The sequence below is a fragment of the Pristiophorus japonicus genome, chromosome 9 (assembly GCF_044704955.1).
Source record: "Pristiophorus japonicus isolate sPriJap1 chromosome 9, sPriJap1.hap1, whole genome shotgun sequence".
Taxonomy (NCBI): Eukaryota; Metazoa; Chordata; class Chondrichthyes; family Pristiophoridae; genus Pristiophorus; species Pristiophorus japonicus.
In genome coordinates, this window is record NC_091985.1 from 149,086,498 (window position 1) to 149,112,106 (window position 25,609).

The 25,609-nt window shown below is 42.4% G+C and overlaps 1 protein-coding gene across 4 annotated transcripts in view; it reads right to left on the reverse strand.

The window, feature by feature from the left end:
* Positions 1 to 2,662: 2,662 nt before the first annotated feature.
* The window catches only part of LOC139273272 (syntaxin-binding protein 5), a 268,702-nt gene continuing 245,755 nt past the window's right edge, over positions 2,663 to 25,609 (reverse strand). For all 4 annotated transcript variants that reach the window (XM_070889953.1, XM_070889952.1, XM_070889951.1 and 1 more), the window contains 6 exons: positions 24,204 to 24,443; positions 22,536 to 22,905; positions 18,583 to 18,748; positions 12,986 to 13,097; positions 9,425 to 9,645; positions 2,663 to 5,394 (listed from right to left, as the gene is read on the reverse strand). In XM_070889953.1, coding sequence (XP_070746054.1) covers positions 5,353 to 5,394; positions 9,425 to 9,645; positions 12,986 to 13,097; positions 18,583 to 18,748; positions 22,536 to 22,905; positions 24,204 to 24,443 — 1,151 coding nt within the window. In that variant the 3' untranslated portion in view covers positions 2,663 to 5,352. The remainder of the gene's footprint in view (positions 5,395 to 9,424; positions 9,646 to 12,985; positions 13,098 to 18,582; positions 18,749 to 22,535; positions 22,906 to 24,203; positions 24,444 to 25,609) is intronic.

The following is a 25,609-nucleotide window of genomic DNA, read 5'->3' on the forward strand; positions in this document are numbered from 1 at the left end:
ACCATTTTGACTGGTGAGAATTGGGAGAAAATATGGTAAATTATTTATTCCTCCCCTTTTGCTGCCAGAATGTACCCAATAGTGCAATAATGTTCATCTCCGGGACTGTGAAGGAAATATTTAGATCCTTTGCCTATTGGTAGGAATTTTTGTACTACTTAGTCTTGCGAACACCTCAGTTACTGGTGGAATTCAGTAGGGTTGGGCTGTTGATGATCAAAGAGAAGGATGTGAATGGTCTTCTTCACCACAAATATCTTGACAGTCAAAATAAAATTAAATCTTAATTGCCCTTCCAACATTTTAGATTATTGATTTTTTAGTAAACACCAATCTGAAACTCTCAAATGTATGGCTTTTGCAAAATCATTTGCAATAATTTTATTATTTAAGTTCTGTACCATTACTCTGTAGTTTGCAAAGATTGTTCAGCAGTGTACATGACACAGTATATAAAGGAAGGTGATTAACAACTCATGGTCTCACTTAACCCCAAGTACGAACAAGATATTTTCATACCTTCCAGGGCTGCTCACTTCATCAGCTGGCTGGACAGGATCTATAAATCATTGCGGGTTATATCTTCTGCGAACGTGCTGAAACATGGTGAGCATGTAAAAGATGTCACCTACGATGCCTTGTGACTTGATTTATGTACCTTGGGATGTTTTACAAGGTTAAAGGCACGATATGAATTTCAGCAGTTGTTGTTGATTTAAACTGTCAGAATAAGCATGCATTTGGGTCACTGCTTGAGCAGTGTCAACAGGAACCAAAAAAACGTAGCAACACATGCAAATACAAATGGTTGGTAATGTTTTCTGTAGGGTTGTCACTTGATGTCGCTAGCTTAATCTCCGGGGAAACAAAACCCCCGAACTGCCCAGTTTACGATATTTGATTCGCTCAGCTCTGTCTAATCTAGTTTATTACTGTAGAGGGGCTGGAGACTTTAAAATTGAGAGGAGCAAATCAACCTTCAGCTGGGAAGAATTAACTGTTCGAATGGTACAGGTCCTGGAACTTTATAAAATGTTGAATAGGATGTACCGTAAACCTTCCCCAAATTGTTACTTAAAAATATCAGGAATCTGTATTTTAGACTGTGAATGGTTGGAGATCTGTTCAGCCTCCTCACTAGGATTAACGACTTTGCTCCTAAGGTACTAGTTATGTATTATGTAATGCTGGGATTATATATATCCAACGTCTTCTGAAATTTGAAGGCAAAATAAATATTTTGTATCCTCTTTCTAGAGGCGATTTGTATCTTTTTCAATTTAAAGTATGACTACAGTTGATCAGTTTGAAAAATGTAGATGTATCCAGAATACTTAAACTTAATTCTTTGCCTTTGCAGCTCAAAAAATGACAATTTGCATTTGTAGAATGCCTTTAATCTCGAAAATATCCCAAGGTGCTTGACAAAGAAAGAAAGGAACAACCACCAAACGTCAGTGGAGAGCTAGGAGGTGACTGAAGGTAGGTCAAAGGGCCTGATTTTCAGGAGGTTTTGAAGGTGGAGGGAGAGGTGAAAGGGTTTAGGGAGGGGGTTCTGCAAGGACCGATGTGTTTGAAGGCGGCTACTTATACCAAGTCTTACTTCTAAATGAAAATATTTCTTATTGTATTAAATATGAATAAATATTTAGAACGTTACTTGCAAATAATGCTAAACAAATTTGAAAGTCTATCCAATTTTAAGATCTTGCTGTAAATCTAAAATAATTTCATTTGGGCCCACCTGCTAAAATTCTAATCCTTCAGAATTTGAGGTACAGTTAAAAATCACCGTCTCCTTTTGTATAGTTCTTCTGTTAAGTGTAAAAGTGTCAATGATTTTCCTGACAAGTTTTGCAGAGGTAACAATCTAGAGTAATTCAGTATTACTTCTTTGTATTCCCGCCAGATGTGTCTGTATTGAGGAATTTCAGGCCCTCGCACAAAACTTTGTCTGTCATACCATTGTATTTTTAACCACATAAGTGGCCAATTGCAGGATTTCTGCAGAAAAATTTCAGAAACAGATTAGGTAGTTAGCAATGCCTTGTACCGAACAGTTTTGCTTTAGAAATATATAATTAGAAGTTTTAAAAGTAGTTGTCAATGCAATTCTCACTACATTTGAAAATAGGGTGCAGTAGTCTTATGGTCATGGTTCTCAACTAATAACCTACAGATCACGGTAAGTTATGAAAATCTAGTAATTGTGGGCTGGCATCAGATCAATGAAAGCTGCCGATTGTTGTAAAAACCCAAGTGGTTCACTAATCTTCTTCAGGGAAGGGAATCTGCCAGCCCAACTGGTCCGGCCTACACATGACACCAGTCCAGCACTACATGGTTGATCAATGCCCTCTGGAGTGACCTTGCAAGCCTCTCATTTGCAAAAGATCATTTTACAAAAAAAAGCACCATCATCACAAGGACTGCGACGATTCAAGGAGATGACCCACCACCACTCTCTCAGGGCACCGAGGGATAGGTTGTGTCAGTGTTGCCCATATCCCAAGACAAGCTCACGGTAAGACCATTTTAGAAAAAAAATGGGTTTAAAAGTAATGGAGTTAGAAAGACACATCTGTGCATGTGACACGTCTGTGCATGTGGCTGTACAGACACCATATGAAACAAGTGCTTTGAAAACAAACAGTTTTGTCAGCTAGATTGGATATTTTAATTTTTTTTTAGAAAAACAATTTTCAGGAAAAAACATTACAATTTGGCAGAAGTACTCGGCAAATTCAACTTCATTAGCTTTTAATTTAACAGAACACTCAGAGACTTGATGCACATCACGGGTAACACACAAACAGCAGTTAATTTCGTGCACTTCCATCAAAAGATCAGGGAAATGAAGTACAGACCCTACACTGAAAACATGTTTAAGGAAATATATTTCTCAACACATATACTTCATATTTATATATTTTCAAATGTGCTGAAAAGAAATCCGTTTCATTAAAGAAATCCTGAAATGCTAATCAAGAGGATAAAGACCCTTGCGCATGTACAACTCCCCTTGTAGGAGCATTGTGCCTTCATAATCAGGGGAGAGAGGACAATCCAGGCAGCAGCCACTTTAAGAGGTGCTCCAGATTTCAATGAGATACTTAAAGCACAAACAAATATACATACATTGTAAACAAAAAGGAATGAAATGACCTCCAAAATAAACCCCCCAAAAAATCTGAATATGAAAAGCTTGGCAACAAATGATAACACAACAGGTAAACATTTCAGCACTGAAGGCAACCATGCTCTTGGCAATCAACATTTTATATTGAGTGCAGATTAGAATTTCATCATGAAACAAACTCCCGTGAATTTTTAATAGCCTATGTTTTAAAAGCATAGTGGTTTGCTGCGTTGATCTGGACACTGTGGCTGCTGAGGTTTGTGAGGAACAGTTCTACTGCGTGGGCAACATACGACAGTGGGACTCTAACTATATTCCGAGTCCAGGCTTTGTTGTTATATGAACAGTCGTTTCTGCTGCAGCCAGCAGCATTCGTTCCCAATCTCAGCCTTCAATTTCCCACACAACACCAGAGATGAATATGTGCAATGATCATGAACGGGAAAAGGCTGCAGACTTCACACACCGTATCTGAAGCAAAGTGACCGGGAAATGGGGGAGGTGAGTACGTAAAGAACTACTGTATGTACAAAAACAAAGGAAAAAACACAGTTGCAACCAATTTCTCAGGTACATTCCGTTTAATCTTCCAATATGGGCATTCCCAAAATATTGCACTAAATAACATCACTTCCATGTACTGCAGCAGAGAATGCTACAATACACCAATAATGTGCAGCAAGGTATGAACAGGAATCAGAACCAGCCCATGCTGGCAGCTGACCTCACTTATGAAAATATGTTGAACTTCCAGCTGTGTCGGATATTCCATGTTTACAGCGGCACACAAGTGTTTTTCAAAAGGAACTTTAATGTCCTACTGCAACCTAATTCACCATCCACTCACAGTCAGCCCCATCCACCTTTTCCTCCCACAAACAATGTCAACCTGCTATCTTTCTCCCCTTTGGGTCTAACCGTTTTTATGCCAGGAAAATAGTTCTTATTGTTGACCGTTTTTTGTTCTTTGGAGAGCAAGGGAAAAAAATACTTCCATGGTCCCGCAAAGTATCCTGCAGACATAAGTCTGTCAAATGGCATCAATTCATACAATAAGACCTAGGTAGAAAGGTAGGGACTTAGTACAATAAATATTTGCAGATTCAATCCAGAGTAAAATCTGGCACCATAATACTATTATTGAGAGTTAGTTTTTTTTTTAATATAATGGTTATGTGGACTCAAACCCAAAACCAATCAGTGATGATTCAATTTAAAAAAAGATTGTTACTGTAGTCTAGAAATAATTTGCATTATTGACAAATATTTATGGTAAATGGGGGAACATACATATACTTGTATTAACAAAAAGTACCAAATCTAATTACAAAATGCTTTCTGAAGTAATGTCACAGGCAGCATCTGGCATGAAATGAATCCATATCAACATCTGCTAAAGACAAAACCAGATCCAGCATTGGACACAAACCAATATAATCCAATCACCATTGGACAGAAATCAACATCAACCAACCAGTGTTGGACACAAACCGACATCATCCAATCACTGCCAGACATAAACCAGTATCATCCAATCAGCATCTGCCACAAACAGACATCATCCAATTAGCACTGGACACAAACGGACAGCATCCAACCAGCGGACACACACCAATATCTAACCAGCATCGGACACCAAACGAGTATCATCCAATCACAGTTGGACCTAAACCGGTATCTTCCAATCAGCATCAGATGCAAACCAGTATCACCTAATCAGCACTGGATGCAAATCAATAATGTGCAAATTAAGTTATTGGGCCAGAAATGGATCATTGTTTGGATTCTCATGTCAATACTTTGCTACACGTATTTATCCTCTTGTTTTGCATTTGTTGGCGTCTGGAGTGAATGCAGTATTACATTTATAGCTCCATGGGTGAAACACTGGCAGAGACAATAGCACAAAACATTTGGCGTGTGAAATAACACAGAAAACCCAGCACTGCCCCTTGTGTCCCTTGTTCCCTGCTCAGGTCCCACACTGTGCACCAACCCACAGCTACAGTAGAAAACATCTTCATGTTGCAAGTTTTCAGTTTCCTCCTCAGTTTAAAGCAATGTGACTGAGGGATAGAGTTTATGAGTTGTGCTAGGAAACAGCAGTACTCAAAGATGAACCTCCTGTCCTGCAAAAATAAATGAAGAGGGAGAATCATCTGTGGATAACCTCCTTCCAGCTGAAGTATTTAGGTAATGTTGGACCAAGGTTATCAGAACTGGTACCACTTCTTATCCTTGCACTTTAACATCACCTGGAAAGAAAAGACAAAAATATTATTTCAAAAGAACAGACTGAATAAAGAGTTTATATCTTCTGAGGCGTGCCTCACAACTATCTCAGGATCAAGCTAGGAAAAGATTGGGACAAACAGATTATCTTTTGACCACGGTTTCAAAGAATGGGTTCAATTAGTACGATCTGACCGGTTTGTGTCAGTTTGAACTAGCAGTACAGCCATAAACTGTAGAGAGGGGTACTGGGTAGCAAAGTTTCCCTTGTCTCTTTTTCCTAGCCTTTCCTCGCTGTTATGAGATGCCTGCCTACTGTTCCAAGAATCTCAAGGGCATTGGTGAGCAGGAGGGCAGAACATAAAAGGCATGCTTCGAGGACATTTATGACAAAGAATTGATTGCCTTTGTCAAAAGGTTGAATTTTCTTACGGTACCAGGTGAACTGCAGTAACCCTGTCGAGCGCTTTGTGACAGTTCATTCAATGGTCCCTCATGAGTTTTAAAAAACTATTCTGGGAATGCTCCAATCTAAAATAAAAGCTCAAACAACAGATCAAATTTACCAAAGGCAATTGATGGACACACTAAACACTGGGAGCCTATTTCCCCTCTCCCTTGAGGCAGGCGAGAAATTAACACTGGGGTAAAACCTATTATTGGAAATAGGAAAGGAAGGGTTTTGGGGTTTGGTATCACTTGATGAGGGGGGGGGGGCTTAGAATTTGGAAACACTGCGATGGGATTCCAAAGGTTTGACAGCGCTATGGTGGGAGTTTTGACACTTAGCAGCACGAGAGGGGAATCCTGAGGTTTGGCATCATTGAAGTTTGGCATCATTGAAGTGGGCTCCTGGAATTTAACTGGACTGGGAGGCTTCGGGGATTTAGCAACATGGCACGGTGGGTAGGAGGGGAGGAGGGAGAGAGGTTCCTGTGATTTGGGAGAAAGACAGACATGAATTTCTAAAGAATCTTTCACAACCTCAGGCCATCCCAAAGCGCTTTGTTGCCAATATATTACTTTTTGAACTGTAGTCACTGCTGTAATGAAAGGAAATGCGGCAGCCAATTTGCGCACAGCATAATCTCAAACAACAACGCGAACAGATAATTTGTTTTAGTGATGTTAATTGAGGGATAAATATTGGTCAGGACACCGCGAAGAACTCCTCTGCTCTTCTTTGAAATAGTGCCATGGTGTTTTTCCACATTCACCCGAGGGGGAAGATGGGGCCTTGGTTTAATGACTCAGCTGAAAGACTGCACTTCCAACAGTGCAGCACTCCCTTAGTGTGGCACTGAATTGTCATGTTGGATTATGTGCTCAAGTCTCTGGAGTGGGACTTGAATCCACAACCGTCCCGACTCAGGCGAGTGTGTTATCACTGAACCAAGACTACTTTGACTCTGGGAAATGTTGACCCTGCTAATATATCCTTACCTTACTGCTACAATTGTGAGCAATTAATTTTTATATTTACAAGTTCATTTATTTCATCAAAAATACTGCATATTCTTGTAAAGAAAGATGGTGCATTTACAAAGCACCTTATCACATCCTCAGGAAATCTCAAAGGTATTTACAACCAATTAATTCCTTTTGAGGCAAATATGGCAGCCAACTTACACACAGAAAGACCTCACAAACAATAATAAGCAACCAATCAATTTGTTTATGGTGCTGTTGATTCGGGATGATTGTTCACGAGGACCACCAGAGAACTCACTGCTCTTCTTCATATAGTGCCTCAGGTGGATATATTACATCCACCTGAGGGGGCAGACGGGACTTCGGGTTAACGTCTCATCATAAAGATGCCACCTGCTACAGTGCAGCATTTCCTCAGTAATGAAGTGTCAACCCCCGATTATGGGCCCAAGTCCTAGAATGGGGCTTGAGCCTGCAACCTTCAGAGGTGAGAATACTACCCACTGAACCAAGCTAATACCAGTGTTGATCAGAATGTTCAGATCTGCTGAAAAAAGAGTAAAGACTTGAGGCTTTAAGAAAACATCCACCACCTTTGATGGATTTCCAAGATCAGCTGCACAAACCTGATGTTTCTGTCACTTAGCCAGAGCTCAGAGTCCCTGCAGCCCCTTCAGGCTTTAGTGGAGTTCCCTGGAACCTCCTCAGGGATCTCATACCCTGTCAGCTGATAGCAGATGGTACCATGTTCAAACAATTAGTGTGCACAGCACTGTTTAGCAATTGAGAACCCAACATTCTACTCTGTCATGACGCAAAGGAGGAAACTTTCTAAAATTCTTAGTCCTATTACCATGGTAGGAGGGGGCCAGATTGAGATCCTTAATATTCCTTCTTGGGTGCACAAGATGCTGAATATAAAGGGAAGACAAAAACATAGAACATGGTGACCTCGATTCCCAGTTCATTAAGATCAATGGATTTCCCAGGACTAGGTCAGAGGTAGAAACAAAACTATTTTCACATAATAGCAGTTTTACCTTCATTATAGTCAAGTGCCGAAAAGGGAGGCAACATCAACTCAGGAAACATTAGGTTTGTCGGAATCAAGGGCTGTGGGTGAGAGATCAAGTTACCAAGCCACCTTTATAAAACAGGTAGTCACCGAATGTTCCTCCAAAGAAATTTCTCCCAGGGGGATATGAAAACTCTGTTGCTATAAACACCCTAATGAAAGCTGGACTGAAACTTCTTTCAGCAAAATGGTGGGGGGGGGGGGGGGGGGTTGGCCGACACCACACAATAAAGAATCAAGACCCTGCTGTTGGCATCATCGAGGAAATCAATATCACTCATGTGGTTTGTACAGGCTGAGGATTTAGCCCTGGAATTGTCTTGTTTACCCAGTTCAATAGCCTTGGTAAGTAATCCAGCACTATTATTAATCACAATGACTGCTTTTAAGTACAACCTCTAAGTTAGGCAATGATACAATGATACCAAAGTCTTGTGGGAACAGAGGACATTCATTACATGCTGATGAATGACAAGTGATATAAAATAGAAAAGCAAGGGTGATTTATAGTTAAATAAGATACAGGTACAACAGGAAGATTTGACACCATAATTTCTCAAAATCTTGTATGGCAGCCATTACCGGGGCCTGAGGGATGGTTGGATGCAAGAAATAGATTCACGGAGAGACATGAGCGCAAAGTCTAGGCTAACGTTTCAATGCAGTATTGTGGGAGAGCTGCACTGTCTTTCGGATTAGACATTAAACGGAGGCCTATTCTGTCCTCTCAGGTGGACATAAAAGATTTGAAGAAGGTATCAATATTTATCCCTCAACCAACACCATTAAAACAAATTATCTAGTCATTATCACATTGCTGTTTTGGCCGCAAATTGGCTGCCGTGTTTCTTACATGACAACAGTGACTACACTTCAGAAACTATTTAATTGGCTGTAAAGCGCTTTGAGATGTCCTGAGGTCATGAAAGGCGCTATAGAAATGCAAGTTATCTAGTTTTTAAAAAAGACAGGTCCAGGGAAGGGATGAACTTCATTAGTGAGATCAATTGGGACATTGAATGAATATTCCCGCAGTACACTTGATGCAACAAAATCAGAAAAAGCTGTTCTTCATCGATGAGTTGATGATTGGAAGAGATTTTAAAGGGATAGTAAGTGCATGGCAAACTTGAAATTGGGATGAGAGTGTTATTTGCACCACAATATTCTGCCGAATGATGGACTACCACACAATTTACACCACTGCATTATATAATATGAGCAAATGGTTCATGCATGGAATTTCATGAAGGTGTTGTTATGGGTCTTATGTGATTGAGGTGTTGAATGTTAAACCAATTATTAGGAGGGAAAGATAACCCAGGGGCACTAGTGGGAGAAACCATGATTCATGATGGAAAAGGCAACCGGTTCCTTGTGAAAGACAGAAAGAACGAACTTGCAATTATATAGCGCCTTTCATGATCTCAGGATGTTACAAAGCATGTTACAGCCAATGAAGTTCTTTTGAAGTGTAGTCACTGTTACAAGTTACGGTTGCAAACTAAGGAAACCATAAGTTAGAGGTAACATGAGGAGCCTCTTACGTCATGAGCATGTTTAGAGAAAGTGTCGGCACTGTATAACATGGCCGCCGTTCGTTCTTCTAGTTCACTTAGTTTCTGCCCTCTTTCGTCGAGTGCTATCCTGGCCCGTGCCAGCTCTCCCGCAACACCAGATGCCGCTCCTTTGACACCTTCAATTCCACCAGTCCCTGGGATATGCTGGGCCAGACTTCTTGAGGGTTTCCCTGCTGCAGATTCGCCAACTGGTGTAAAGGGGGAAAAAAAATTTAGTAGAGAAATTAGATGTGACCCTGTATACAGGTTTTGAAAATAATAATTGAATGTTCAGAAATTAAAGTGAATTAAATTGTAATATTGTGTAAACATGTATCTAGTTTTCAATTTAAATACTGGAAATGGTTTATTTTTGCTTACTAAATTGCAACATTAGTGCTGGTGAATGAAATGGTTTCCATTCCCGATGTCCACTGCCAATAACAAGAAACTCCAAATCAGTTAGAGCATGTGCGAGCTGGAGTGACTGGCTGCCTTTCTACTCTGCTCCAATGTTCCTTAACCCTGGCTTTAGAAAATCAATGGATCATTGCACTAAAGTAACATTTCCAGTTCACACACCAGCCACCCCATGGGACATTCTTGAATGAGACAATATGCTATCAAATTATAGGCAGTTTTATGCTGTGGATGCCTAGACAAAGGAAATTGGATTGACATTGCCAAATAAACCAATTTTGGGAGCTTACAGCTGAGAAGTAGAGGGGAGAAAATAGCACAACTTCTGTTCGTCTCGAATAGAATCAAATCAGTGACTCCCAAGGTGAAATGGCAACACCTCAATGTAAATACTTCTAACCAATACATCTCTTTGGACAGAACTGGAATAGTATTCAGATGCAAGTGCAATGAAAGCTAGACTCATCACAAGGCTATTTAACTAGAAACCTAAGATGCCAGTTCATTAAAATATCAGACGATGAATGATGACAGCTCCAGTGGTGAGGGACAGTGACTGACTGAACTGCTACAGCGAATGCAGAACTCCATAGGAGTCTGTTCTGGGTCCTCTGCAGTCCACACTACTCAAACAATATATACTATAAAATGCGGTGATGAAATGTGCCCAGAATTGCTAGTCTTACAAACTTGATTAATTTATTGCTCGTTTCATCAGTGCCAGAATTCTGCCCTTTACCTAAGAACATAAGAATTAGGAGCAGGAGTAGACCATCCGGCCCCTCGAGCCCACTCCGCCATTCAATGAGATCATGGCTGATCTTCTACCTCAACTCCACTTTCCTGCATTATCCCCATATCCTTTGATTCCCTTAATATTCAACAATATATCGATCTCTGTCTTGAATATACTCAAAGACTGAGCCTCCACAGCCCTCTGGTTAGAGAATTCCAAAGATTCACCACCCTCCGAGTGAAAAAGTTTCTCATCTCTGTCCTAAATGGCCGACCCCTTATTCTGAAACTGTGACCCCTAGTTCCAGACTCCTCAGCCAGAGGAAACATCTACCCTGTCAAGCCCTATAAGAATGTTGTATGTTTCAATGAGATCACCTCTCATTCTTCTAAACTCTAGAGAATATAGGCCTAGTTTACTCAATCTCTCCTCATAGGACAATCCCCCCAATTCAGGAATCAGTCTGGTGAACCTTCATTGACTCCCTCAATGGCAAGTATATCCTTCCTTAGGTAAAGAGACCAAAATTGTACACAATACTTCAGGTGCGGTCTCACCAGGGCGCTATATAATTGTAGTAAGACGTCTTTACTCTTATACTCAAATCCTCTTGTAATAAAGGCCAACATACCATTTGCTTTCTTAATTGCTTTCTGTACCTGCATTTTAACTTTGTGATTTGTGTACAAGGACACCCAGGTCCCTCTGAACATCAACATTTCCAAATCTCTCACCATTTAAAAAATACTTCGCCTTTCTATTTTTCCTATCAAAATGGCTAACTTCATATTTCTCCACATTATATTCCATTTGCCATGATCTTGCCCACTCACTTAGCCTGACTATATCCCCTTGAAGCCTCTTTGCGTTCTCCTCACAAATTACATTCCCACCCAGCTTTGTATCATTAATGATAAATTGCAACTCGTCCAAACTTAGCCATCCACATTAAAATCCTTCTAGTACCCTCGTGCTCTCCAATCATTATCTTTGGCTCCCGCCACAAACTGCGTTCCCTAGCACTGGCTCATCCCTCTCCCTCGCATCTGTCTGAGGCTCAACCAGACTGTTCGCAACCTAGGTGTCATATTTGACCCTGAAATGAGCTTCTGGCCACATATCCGCGGCATAACTAAAACCGTCTATTTCCACCTCCGTAACATTGCCCGTCTCCACCCTGCCTCAGCTCATCTGCTGCTGAAACCCTCATACATGCCTCTAGACTTGATTATTCCAATGTACTCCTGGCCAGCCTCCCATCTTCCACCCTCCATAAACTTAAGGTCATCCAAAGCTCTGCTGCCCGCATCGTAACTTGCACCAAGTCCCATTCACTGATCACCTCTGTGTTCGCTGACCTACCTTAGTCCCTTGTTAAGAAACGTCTCAATTTTAAAATTCTCTTCCTTGTTTTCAAATCCCTCCATGGCCTTGCCCCATCCTCTCTCTGTAACCTCCTCCAGCCCTAGAACCCTCCGAGATATCTGCGTGTTTTCAATTCTGGCCTCTTGTGCACCCCGATTTAAATCACACTGCCATTGGCAGCTGTGTCTTCAGCTGCCGAGGCCCTAAGCTCTGGAATTCCCTCCCTAAACCTCTCCGCTTCTCTACCCACCTTAAAGATCTCCTTAAAACCTACCACTTTGACCAAGCTTTTGGTCACCTGCCCTAATATCCTCTTATGTGGCTCAGTGTCAAATTTTGTTTGAATACGCACTTGTGAAGTGCCTTGAGATATTTTACTATGTTAAAACGCCATATAAATGCAGGTAGTTGTTGTTGCTTTGGAAAAATATATTTCATTAAATGCATTGTCGATAGGCAAAGTGTTGTTCCTAAATCAGAAGCAACCACCTATATTCTATTCCACACTAATTCTCCTATTACCCTTGGCCTCTCCAACTTTCATCATTTCCCTACCCCCGGGACTAATTGTTGTCCTCCTATACCGGACCCTCCATGGCCTCTCCCTTTCCCTACTTCTGCAATCTCCCCGAGCCGTGTGTTCTTGTATGTACCCTGGACTCTTCTACTCTGGTCACGTTTGCATTTCCCTTCTCTCTGATCCACCCTCAGTCCCTCAGCTGCCGAGACCCCAGCCCTGTGTTCTGCAGGAGTTGATTTCATGAATCACAGAGGGAGATGATTTTCCACATAACCATAAATGCTATACAGAGGGGTACTGGTACACCTACTGGTCCCTTTCTCCGTGTTTTGTTGCTATAAAACATCTGGACTGAAACAGCCCGATAGCAAGCATTTTGATAACCAATTTTTGGTCTGCTTGCAAGAACAGATAACATTGGGGCCTTAAACCATGCAGCTAAGGACACAGGACTATGGACTGATTTTTCAGTGCACTGGTCGCCCTGTCAATACGCCGCTGCACTTACAAAGCTCTTCTCTGTCCAGTGACTGGGCTCCACCACCAAACAAGCCTTTAAAGAACCCTCTGTTTGGGGCCTCTGGTGTTTCCACAGGAGTAAACAGTTCTCCTAGCATTTCCTGCAAGTAAATTAAAATGTTATTTATTTAGTAATACTTTTCACAAAACAATTCGCATTTTCAGTTGAACAAAAAGACCTTTTAAATCATACTTGTCGAAGTGGCACAATGCTCTACCTCCACCACTTCCCCCCCACCCCGCCAACTGTAAACAAAGTCTTATAATGAGGTGAGTCTTTACTACTTTGAGTGGAGATGGCAGCAGTGAGCTGTTTGAACAAGTGCAAGGTTTGGACCGAGTCCCTGAACACTGTTAGTGCAGTGCAAGGCTTGGACCGAGTCCCTGAACACTGTTAGTGCAGTGCAAGGCTTGGACCGAGTCCCTGAACACTGTTAGTGCAGTGCAAGGCTTGGACCGAGTCCCTGAACACTGTTAGTGCAGTGCAAGGTTTGGACCGAGTCCCTGAACACTATTAGTGCAGCGCAAGGCTTGGACCGAGTCCCTGAACACTATTAGTGCAGTGCAAGGCTTGGACCGAGTCCCTGAACACCATTAGTGCAGTGCAAGGTTTGGACCGAGTCCCTGAACACTATTAGTGCAGTGCAAGGTTTGGACCGAGTCCCTGAACACTATTAGTGCAGTGCAAGGCTTGGACCGAGTCCCTGAACACTATTAGTGCAGTGCAAGGCTTGGACCGAGTCCCTGAACATTATTAGTGCAGTGCAAGGCTTGGACCGAGTCCCTGAACACTATTAGTGCAGCGCAAGGTTTGGACCGAGTCCCTGAACACTATTAGTGCAGTGCAAGGTTTGGACCAAGTCCCTGAACACTATTAGTGCAGTGCAAGGCTTGGACCAAGTCCCTGAACACTATTAGTGCAGTGCAAGGCTTGGACCAAGTCCCTGAACACTATTAGTGCAGCGCAAGGCTTGGACCGAGTCCCTGAACTGTAAACAATGACATGCACATCACATGCTTGTGTGAAAGGTGGTCATTATGCAAGTGAAATATATACTTGCAATAAATGTTTTAAGCCTTTCGTGGAGAGGCTATTACCTATTGACTGCCATAATGTCAGTGAGGGTTCAGTGGAAAACCCATCACACAGTTTGTCTGGGTATTCCATCGAAAATTTGGCTGCCACGTGCGAGAATCCCCTCAGGAAATTCCAGGAATTGCGATGTGGTCAAAACTTTTAGCTGAGATTCCATCTGCCTTGAACTGACCCTTCAGAGAGCCATGCGGTCAAATCTGATCACATTAGGTAAGGACAAGACATTGTAGGTGGCAGTTAGTAGTGTCTACTATGGCAAAGGATCTGTGGCATTCAACAGATACTTGTACTGACTGCTGGTCACTAGGCTGGGATTGAGCTAAATCTAAGGAGCCCAGAATAAGTCATGATCCCAGATAACTTCAGCGAAACAGTTGAAACGTGATAAAAAGGTCCTAGGATTCGGAAGACTTGAAAGAACGAATCAGTAAAACTGGTACAAGGACTTCCCTGGAGTGGGAGACAACTGGACACTTCTGCAAAAGGAGACAACAAAAGGAAGGTCTGTCTAAAAGTAAAGCTGTAATACGTCAGAGTGACAACAGATAACCTGATGAGATCATAAAACCCTTGGAGATGCAGTCCCGAGTAATGAGACAATGCCAATTCTTGAAATCATTGGGAAGGCAAAACCCATTTTTTCACCCCTGAATTCAACACAACCTGTTGCAATCATGAGGATTGCTACTTCATATAAACCTTTACAGTATCAGAGAGATATGGGAAGGCCGTCAGGTCTCTCTGCAAGACCAAAACTGAAACACCAATACAAGAATCGCAGTGACTTAAACTGGACCTCCATGTTACTGACAGGGGCATGGAGTTGCCACACATTTTTATGGGGTCTGAGCTTTAAGGGCCACTTCTTCTGCAAGATGCTGGTGTCAGCGGAGAACCTTGGCCTTTGTATGCAACAACAACAGCACTTGCATTTATAAAGCACCTTTAATTTCCCAAAGCGTGACATGGGAGCATTATCAGATAAAAAATTGACACCAATCCACGCAAGTGAAATACCTGTATTAGTACAGGTGACCAAAAGCTTGGTCAAACAGGTAATTTTAAGGAGCATCCAAAAGGACGAAAAAAAACCCAGACATTTCATTTTTACAGTGCCTTTCATGACCACTGGACCTCCCAAAGCACTTTACAGCCAATGAAGTACTTTTGCAGTAGGGAGGCGGGGAGGTTTAGAGAATAAATTCCAGAGCTTAGGGCCCAGGCAGCTGAAGGCCTGATCACCAATGATGGGGTGAAGGAAATCAGGAATGCACAAGAAGGCCAGAGTTGGCAGAATGCAGAGCTCTTGGAGGGTTGCAGGGCAGAGCTAACCACTGCTTGCTGAAGCAGGGCCACGTTAGCATAACTTGGGTAATGGGAGATTTGTGAACTGTCCATTGGCATTAATCATGATCAGCCTGTTTTGTGAAATGTCCCTCCTACATTACAGTGCCAAAATCACATCCTGTTGCTAAGCCAGCCAATATAAAAGAAAACACAGCGTTGCTGCAGCACGAATGAATGGAAGAAATGCAAAAACAAACAAATTGATTTGTGGATCTGGAATGAGGCAGTAGAATGAGCTGGTTATACCATCTTCATAGCTAACGTCACTGTAAAGACTTAAAGGGGACTGTGTCCAGTAGGTCCCTGATCCACTTGGATATAGATCACATGTTGGTGAATAAATATCACTGAAAACATATAAACATAGAAAATAGGTGAAGGAGTAGGCCATTCAGCCCTTCTAGCCTACATCGCCATTCAATGAGTTCATGGCTGAACATGCAACCTCAGTACCCCATTCCTGCTTTCTCGCCATACCCCTTGATCCCCCTAGTAGTAAGGACTACATCTAACTCCTTTTTGAATATATTTAGTGAATTGGCCTCAACAACTTTCTGTGGTAGAGAATTCCACAGGTTCACCACTCTCTGGGTGAAGAAGTTTCTCCTCATCTCGGTCCTAAATGGCTGACCCCATATCCTTAGATTGTGACCCCTGGTTCTGGACTTCCCCAACATTGGGAACATTCTTCCTGCATCTAACCTGTCTAAACCTGTCAGAATTTTAAACGTTTCTATGAGGTCCCCTCTCATTCTTCTGAACTCCAGTGAATACAAGCCCAGTTGATCCAGTCTTTCTTGATATGTCAGTCCCGCCATTCCGGGAATCAGTCTGGTGAACCTTCGCTGCACTCCCTCAATAGCAAGAATGTCCTTCCTAAAGTTAGGAGACCAAAACTGTACACAATACTCCAGCTGTGGCCTCACCAAGGCCCTGTACAACTGGAGTAACACCTTCCTGCCCCTGTACTCAAATCCCCTCGCTATGAAGGCCAACATGCCATTTGCTTTCTTAACCGCCTGCTGTACCTGCATGCCAACCTTCAATGATTGATGTACCATGACACCCAGGTCTCGTTGCACTTCCCCTTTTCCTAATCGGTCACCATTCAGATAATAGTCTGTCTCTCTGTTTTTACCACCAAAGTGGATAACCTCACATTTATCCACATTATACTTCATCTGTCATGCATTTGCCCACTCACCTAACCTATCCAAGTCACTCTGCATCCTCCTCGCAGCTCACACTGCCACCCAACTTAGTGTCATCTGCAAATTTGGAGATACTACATTTAATCCCCTCGTCTAAATCATTAATGTACAATGTAAACAGCTGGGGCCCCAGCATAGAACCTTGCGGTACCCCACTAGTCACTGCCTGCTATTCTGAAAAGTACCCATTTACTCCTACTCTTTGCTTCCTGTCTGCCAACCAGTTCTCAATCCATGTCAGCACACTACCCCCAATCCCATGTGCTTTAACTTTGCACATTAATCTCTTGTGTGGGACATTGTCGAAAGCCTTCTGAAAGTCCAAATACACCACATCAACTGGTTCCCCCTTGTCCACTCTACTGGAAACATCCTTAAAAAATTCCAGAAGATTTGTCAAGCATGATTTTCCTTTCACAAATCCATGCTGACTTGGACCTATCATGTCACTTCTTTCCAAATGCGCTGCTATGACATTCTTAATAATTGATTCCATCATTTTACCCACCACTGATGTCAGGCTGACCGGTCTATAATTCCCTGTTTTCTCTCTCCCTCCTTTTTTAAAAAGTGGGGTTACATTGGCTACCCTCCACTCCATAGGAACTGATCCAGAGTCAATGGAATGTCGGAAAATGACTGTCAATGCATCCGCTATTTCCAAGGCCACCTCCTTAAGTACTCTGGGATGCAGTCCATCAGGCCCTGGGGATTTATCGGCCTTCAATCCCATTAATTTCCCCAACACAATTTCCCGACGAATAAGGATTTCCCTCAGTTCCTCCTTCTTACTAGACCCTCTGACCCCTTTTATATCTGGAAGGTTTTTTGTGTCCTCCTAAGTGAATACCGAACCAAAGTACTTGCTCAATTGGTCTGCCATTTCTTTGTTCCCTTGTTTTTTTTAAACACTCTTTGTCCTTTTAGAATTATGATGTAGTGTGGCCCTTTTTGTTTCTTGCCTTTGTTTACTCAGCCTTCCACTATTGCTTTTTACCTTTCTACCATCTGTTTCTGACTCCATATTACTTCGCCCTATCTCGCTGCATAGGTTCCCATCCCCCTGCCATATTAGTTTAAACACTCCCGAACGGCATTAGCAAATGTTACTCCGAGGACATCAGTTCCAGTCCTGCCCAAGTGCAGACCGTCCTTTTGTACAGGTCCCACTTCCCCCAGAACTGGTTCCAATGTCCCAGGAATTTGAATCCCTCCCTCTTGCACCACTGCTCAAGCCACGTATTTATCCTAACTATCCTGCTCTCTCTACTCTGATTAGCACGTGGCACTGGTAGCAATCCAGAGATTACTACCTTTGAGGTCCTACTTTTGAATTTAACTCCTAGCTCCCTAAATTCAGCTTGTCGGACCTCTTCCCGCTTCTATATCGTTGGTACCTACATGTACCACGACAACTGGCTGTTCACCCTCCCTCTCCAGAATTCTCTGCAGCCGCTCCGAGACATCCTTGACCCTTGCACCAGGGAGGCAACATAACATCCTGGCGTCTCGGTTGCGGCCGCAGAAACTCCTATCTATTCCCCTTACAATAGAGTTCCCTATCACTATAGCTCTCCCACTCTTTTTTCCACCCTTCTGTGCAGCACAGCCACCCACGGTGCCATGAACCTAGCTGCTGGTGCCTTCCCCTGGTATGTCATCTCCCCCAACAGTATCCAAAACGGTATATCTGTTTTGGAGGGAGATGACCGCAGGGGACACCTGCACTACCTTCCTGCTCTTGCCTTGTCTCTTGGTCACCCATTCACTATCTATCCTAACCCTTACCTGCGGTGTGACCAACTCACTAAATGTGCTATCCACAACATTCTCAGCATCGCGCACGCTCCAGAGTGCACTCTAATGTAAAGACCAGCTTCTGCAGCACCATTTTCATTGTGCAAAAGTACAACGACTGTCAATGCTCCTTACCTGTAAATTCTCGCACGTTCCCTGACTGTAGGTGATGCGCTGGATCTCAGTGGGGGAAACCAGATACAGAGCCTGCCCGTTGTTGGTGAAACAGAAAGTGCGAGCTATTCGCATGTCGGTCAGTGGCAAATAGTTGACGTCCAGCAGTGGCCTAAGACTTGGCAAGCTTCAAAAGAAAATCAGAATAATCTGGTTAAAAATATTAGCATTCTATTACCTGTAGCAGATACACTTATTATATATACATATCACTTTTACAAGATACACTGTACTATATACATATTTCCTGTACCAGCTATGTATACTGTACTATTAAATACCATAACAGCTGTAGCATATATACTGTGCAATATACACATTACCTGCAGCAAATACACTACAATATACATATCACCTGTACCAGATACAATATAATAACACTATACTACCTGTACCAGATACACTGTACTATATACATGTTACCTGTCCTTGATACACTGTACTATATACATGTTACCTGTACCCTATACACTGTACTATATACACATTACCTGTACCAGATACACTGTGCAAGAAACACCATATTACCTGTACGAGATGGCATGTTCCTGACATTCCCAGAGTGCACCAAGAGTCCTGGTTGGAAAATCTTGGCCAAAAAAATTATTAGATGGCCATATGTGAATAACAGTGCTTAAAAGAGTTTTCTTCTTTCCTGGTATGGACTTTATCACTGTGACCTCAATTACTGCTTGATGACTCACAATTATTCAAAATAGATGGTTTCAACTATGATGCACAAAGCCTTGAATAAAAATAGCAGCAAAACAGCATTGTCTATGAAAGAGAACTCTGTGGGCTCGAAATAATGACCCTCGCTACAACAGAGCCGTTATTCAACTAGCATCTATAATGTTATCACGATAGTCGATGGAAAGATTTATATTTTAAAACTGCAACAAAGAATATGACGACTTCACAAATCAATTCACTACAAACTCGCGAATCATAGAGCACTGGAGGCCATTCAGCTCATCGCGCCTGTGCCAGCTATTTGAAGGGGCTATCTTAGACATGAAATATTCATTCTGTTCCTCTCTCCACAGGCGCTGACTGACTTCTGAGTGTTTCCAGCATTTTCTGTTTTTATTTTATAGAAAATACAGGGAGTCATTTGTATTTCATGGAGTTAAGTTCATAGAGAATCCTTGCAACCAATCCCCCACCCCCCCGCCACGCCACTCACCCCATTACTGTTAAACCCCACATATCTACCTCTAATTTGGTACATCCTACTTGCCATCTTGCTGTGTATCTGAAGTGATAAAAATTAAATAACTGATAAAGAAACTATCTTGAGGGCCAATCTCACCATAAAGCAACTCTAGGTGATTAGGTTTAATAGAATAGATCTTTGGCACCATTTCTCAGTGAACCGGACAATACACACTAGGGTGTTATGGCACATTACCAACAAGGCAGCATCAGGGCCACTGGTTTATGGGAATTTATGGGATTAGAACGGATAGTTGCAGTTGAAAACCGACCACCACTAGTGCAGGCATGATGGACCGAAAAGGCTCTTTTTGTTCTGTAATTTAGATGAATTTTCATTTCTGTAAATTTTGGGAGTGGAGACAGCATGTGTATGATTCAGGTCTCCTATGACATTGGGGCCACTTATGTATGCATTGAGTGAAAAAAATAATCTGAATTTATAAAGCACCTTTCAGTCGTCATGATGTCCCAAAGCACTTCACAGCCAATGAAGTACTTTTGAAATGCAGTTGCTGTTTTGTAGGAAAGGCGGAAGCAATTTACGCACAGCACGGTCCAACAAACAGCAATGACATAAATGAATCATAAAAAATTACAGCACAGAGGAGGCCATTCGGCCCATCGTGTCCGTGCCAGCCAAAAATAGAGCCATCCAGCCTCATTGCACTTGGGCCGTAGCTTTGTAGGTTACGGCACTTCAAGTGTATACCCAAGTACTTTTTAAATGTGATGAGGGCTTCTGTCTCTACCATCCTTTCAGGCAGTGAGTTCCAGAAACCCACCACCCTCTGCGTGAAAAAAAGTTCTCAACTCTCATTCGACCAATTACTTTAAATCTATACCCCCCCAGTTATTGACCTCTCCGCTAAGCGAAATAAGTCTGTGCTATCCACTCTACCTAGACCCTTCATAATTTTATACACCTCAATTAAGTCTCTCCTCAGCCTCTTCTGTTCCAAAGAAAACAGGCCCAGCTTATCCAATCTTTTTTGATAGCTAAAATTCTTCAGTCCTGGCAACATCTTCGTAAATCTCCTTTGTACCTGCTCTAGTGCAATGACATCTTTCCTGAAATGTGGTGACCAGAACTGTACGCAGTACTCTAGCTGTGGTTTAACTAGTGTTTTATACAATTCAAGCATAACTTCCCTGCTCTTGTATTCAATGCCATGGCTAATAAAGGAAAGTATCCTGTATGCCATCTTATCTACCTGTTCTGCTACCTTCGGGGATCTGTGGACATGCATTCCAAGGTTCACCCGTTCCTCTACACTTCTCAGTGTCTAACCGTTGAGTGTGTATTCCCTTGTCTTGTTAACCCATCCCCAAATACACTACCTCACACTTCTCTGGATTGAATTCCATTTGCCACTTTTCTGCCCACCTAACCAGTCCAATGATATCTTCCTCACTAGCAACCACACGGCCAATTTTTGTATCATCTGCAAACTTCTTAATCATCGCCCCGCTACGCTGAAGTCTATATCATTGACATATACCACAAAACGCAAACAGCCTAGCAGTGAGCCCTGCGGAATCCCAATGGAAACAGCCTTCCAGTCACAAAAACACCTGTCGCCCATTACTCTTTGCTTCCTGCCACTGAGCCAATTTTGGATCTAACTTGCCACTCTCCCTTGGATCCTATGGGCTTTTACTTTTCTGACCAGTCTGCCACATAGGACCTTGTCAAAAGCCTTGCTAAAATCCATCAAATGCACTAGCCTCATCCTTGATACCTCCTCAAAAAATTAAATCAAGTTAGTCAGACACGATCCTCCCTCGACAAATTCATTCTGAATGTCCTTGATTAATCCGTGCCTTTGTAAATGACGATTAATACTGTCCTTCAAAATTTTTTCCAATAATTTCCCCACGACCAAGGTTAGGCTGACTGGCCTGTAATTACTTGGTCTATCTCTTTCTCCTTTTTTAAACAATGGTACAATGTTATCAGTCCTCCAGCACCATACCTGTAGCTAGAGAAGATTGGAAAATGATGGTCAGAGCCCCTGCTATTTCCTCCCTTGTTTCTCTTCACAGCCTGGGATAGATTTCATCTGGGCCTGGCAATTTATTTACTTTCAAAAATGCTAAACCCCTTAATACTTCCTCTCTCACTATGTTTATCTTAGCCAATATTTCACATTACTCTTCCGTAACTGCAATATCTGCAGCGCCCCTCTCTTTTGTGAAATATTAAGTACCATACCCACGTCTTCCACCTCCATACACAGGTTACCTTTTTAAGTCTCTAATCGACCATACTCTAGGGTAATTTGTTTTGGCAGTGTTTGTTGAGGGATCATTATTGATCAACAAGCACGCAGGACCTCAGTTCAATGCATCATCCAAAAGACGGCACCTCTGGCAACGCAGCACTCCTTCAGCCACGGCACTGATTATGCACTTGAGTACCTGGAGTGGGACTTGAAGCTGCAATCTGCTGCCTTGGAGGCGAAAGTGCTGCAACTGAGCCGAGCTGGAAGATGCTGAAAATTTCTATTTTTTAAATCTATTCAACCAAATCAGTATCAGCCAACAATTCCTCCCAATAAAACTCCTTTGAATATAAATTTTAAACATCCTTTCAAAAAGTTACCAAGTAGTTAACAGATTTTAGTTTGTGCATTGTGGACACTATGATGCATCCCGATACAATCAGTTCATTAACCCTCAAGCACAATGTGAATTACCTGAATGTCATGATATGTCCATTGGCACAGAAGCATGCAAGGCAGATGCTCCCGTTCAGTCCCACAATATCAGCACGAAGAACAAATGATGTTTCAGTTATGTTGTGTTTATAAATACAGTTTTGGGACGGCAGTGAGATAACCTTTGCCTGTTTTTCTGAACATATCACTGCGTATTGGGTTTCACTTATCTCCTGAGAGGATGAGGGGGAGACGGATACCGGCCTCAGTTTCCTACATTTATCCTTGTCATCTTTCTCCTCTTGCAAATTTGGTTCTCTCCAGGGTTCGTGTGCTGGGAGGATAAGGCTTCCTGTGGTGTCCAGAAATGCCAATCGTAAAATTCCTCCTTTTAGTCTCAATATAGTCCCTGTATAATATATAAAATACACTGTAAAGGGCGATCGAACTATACTATGGAAAACAAATTCAGCAATGTACACAGTACAATTATGGTGTTCAGTTACAACGGCAAGCTACATTTCTAACACTAAATGTACGAAATAAACTGCTAATAGTACATGACACAGCAATGCAAAAAGTAAAATAGTGCAGACACTGTAGATCTGAAAATGCTGGAAACACTCAGCAGATCAGGTAGCATCTGTGGAGAGGGGAAGGTCGGGTTATTGTTTCCAAATAATGATCTTTTGCCAGGCAAAAGGTAACTGGCCTAAACCGATAACCCGACCTTCCTCACTCCGAATTTAATAACACAAACTCAGTGCTCCTTCTTTAAAAATCCACTCCCATCACATAGAAGCTGCACCGTTGCTGTCATTTCTAATGTGAAGCAGTTAACTTAGCAAAGGTGGTATTGGATCCATTAAACGCCTGCCTGCTGTGACACAAATACAGTCTGTATTGTACCTGAACCTGGATGATTAATACCCTTGTAAAATTGCTGTCTGGGTCACAATTTCCCAATAGTATACAGCACAAACTCTAGGATGGAGTTGGCCACCTTTACCAAGCCTCTGCCACATGGCTTTTGGACCGGACAGAACCCAGCACCAAGAAATAAACCTTCTCTGAGGCCTGGGAAGCAAGGCTATACACTCTCTCCCTCTCTTTCCCCTCCCCTCACCCCCCTGCAAATGGGATACAGGATTTGCACAACACTGAAATTCTTAGTGAAATGAGCTTTCCCGCAGATTCCCAGTCTTCTGTTCTATTTTCTAAACTTCCTCACTGTCTGCTTGCCCAAGCCAATAAGCAAAGATAGTTGGCAACCACTATAGACTGGAGATGAGGGGGGTGAAAAACTTTCTGAACAGATCTCCCATCTTGACTTTCTCAGCACTGAATGGGATGCATAGGGTTGGTGTAATGCTCTTCTGTAAACTGTTAAGCTTTTGGTGCCACTACCCATATATGGGTATTTTGTAATTTGAGTTGCAAAACTGACTACTATTTACATAGAATTTACAGAACAGAAACAGGCCATTCAGCCCAACAGGTCAATAAATACCGGTGCTTATGCTCCACATCAGCCTCCTCCCACCTTACTTAAACTCACCCTATCAACAACAACTTGCATTTATATAACATCTTTAACACAGCAAAACGTCCCAAGACACTGCACAGGAGTGTTATAACATTATATACTTCTATTCTTTTCTCTACAATGGACTTATACTTGAAATATGACTGTACAAATGCTGTTACCACTGGGAGACACGATGACCGGCTGAGTAAGTCTCTGCTCTCCTCCAGATGGCAGATTCAATACTATGACCAGTACAGTGCCAAGTGTAGTCCCAACCCACAAACATGGCGATGTGCAGGTGTCTGCCTTTCGGGTGTAAGTCTCACAGAAGTGAAGAGCTGTGATCGCCTCTCGGGACTCCTTGTCAATGCTGGTAACACTGGAACTGCGGGAACGGCTGAAAGAGTTGTCTCTCACATCTGATTTTGAAACAGGAGAAGTAAAGATCCGTCATTGAAATAGACCAGAGCACAAATCAGGGTACCTCCACCTTAAATTATCTGGATGTAATCAATTAACGGAATTGGACATTTTGTAATGCAATTTTATATTTCAAATAAATTTCTTCCCACTTAGTTGATTTGTTGACACAGTAATTTAAGAGTCAGATCTGTTAATCCACACGCACTGGAAAAATCTGATGATAGTAAACATGGACCAATGGGACAGCAATTCAAACTCAAAAATACTACTAAGTAGTATTGATAGAGATTTTGCTTCTCATCCTCATTCTCCCCAATATTTCTCCTTGATTTTTTTTTGCCCTTTTCATTGAATTTTTTAATGAATTTGATTACTTTGTGCTTGAGGGGTGTACATTGATGCATTATGTTCTTTGGCAAGGTGAGGTTTAATGGCTAAATCAATGATTCTTCGTGTGTGGCGTGCACTTGGGTCATTAAGTTGTCGATTAATGGTTACTGGTTGAAGTTGTTGCCTTTTCCCGCCAAAAGGTGGGACTCTGTTTCTGCTCCTGAGATGTAGTTTTGGGGGGGGGGGGGGGGGAAGGGAGGAGTTAGGGATTGTGCCAAAGCAGCCTTTAAGAATGGGGTCCCGGACTGCGTGGTATTTCTCCAGTTGCACGCAGATGCCCAGCAACACTTGTTCCAATTGGGATACACCCCACTGGTGCTTCAGCCATGCTTCTGTGGGGTCTGCTTGCTTTCATAGTCAATGATAACAGTAACTTTCCTTTATGTAGCAAACGGCCCAAGGCTTTTCACTAACAGGGGCGAGTTAAACTGGGGGGAGGGGGGGGAAAGAGAAGAGAGAGAGAGAATTAATGTTTTTGTTTTAAACATTTAAAAGAAGCTCTGTATAAAGGTGACAGGATACATTTGTTTGAGGGTGGTGGGGGAGGGGGGCACAACACCCCCAATCCCTGGCAGCTATTTACTCCATTGTATACAGCCTCTTGTGCTGGGGGAGAAGCTAAATGTACCCCTGGCCCCACCCCGACAGGCAGAAAAAGCCTGCTTCTTCTGCACTTGCCAATGACCCCATGAACTTTGGCAGCTGCGGGCTGGCGTATCACACCCCGTCCACCACCTTGGGGATTCGCACGGCCCTGAAGTTTATGGCCATT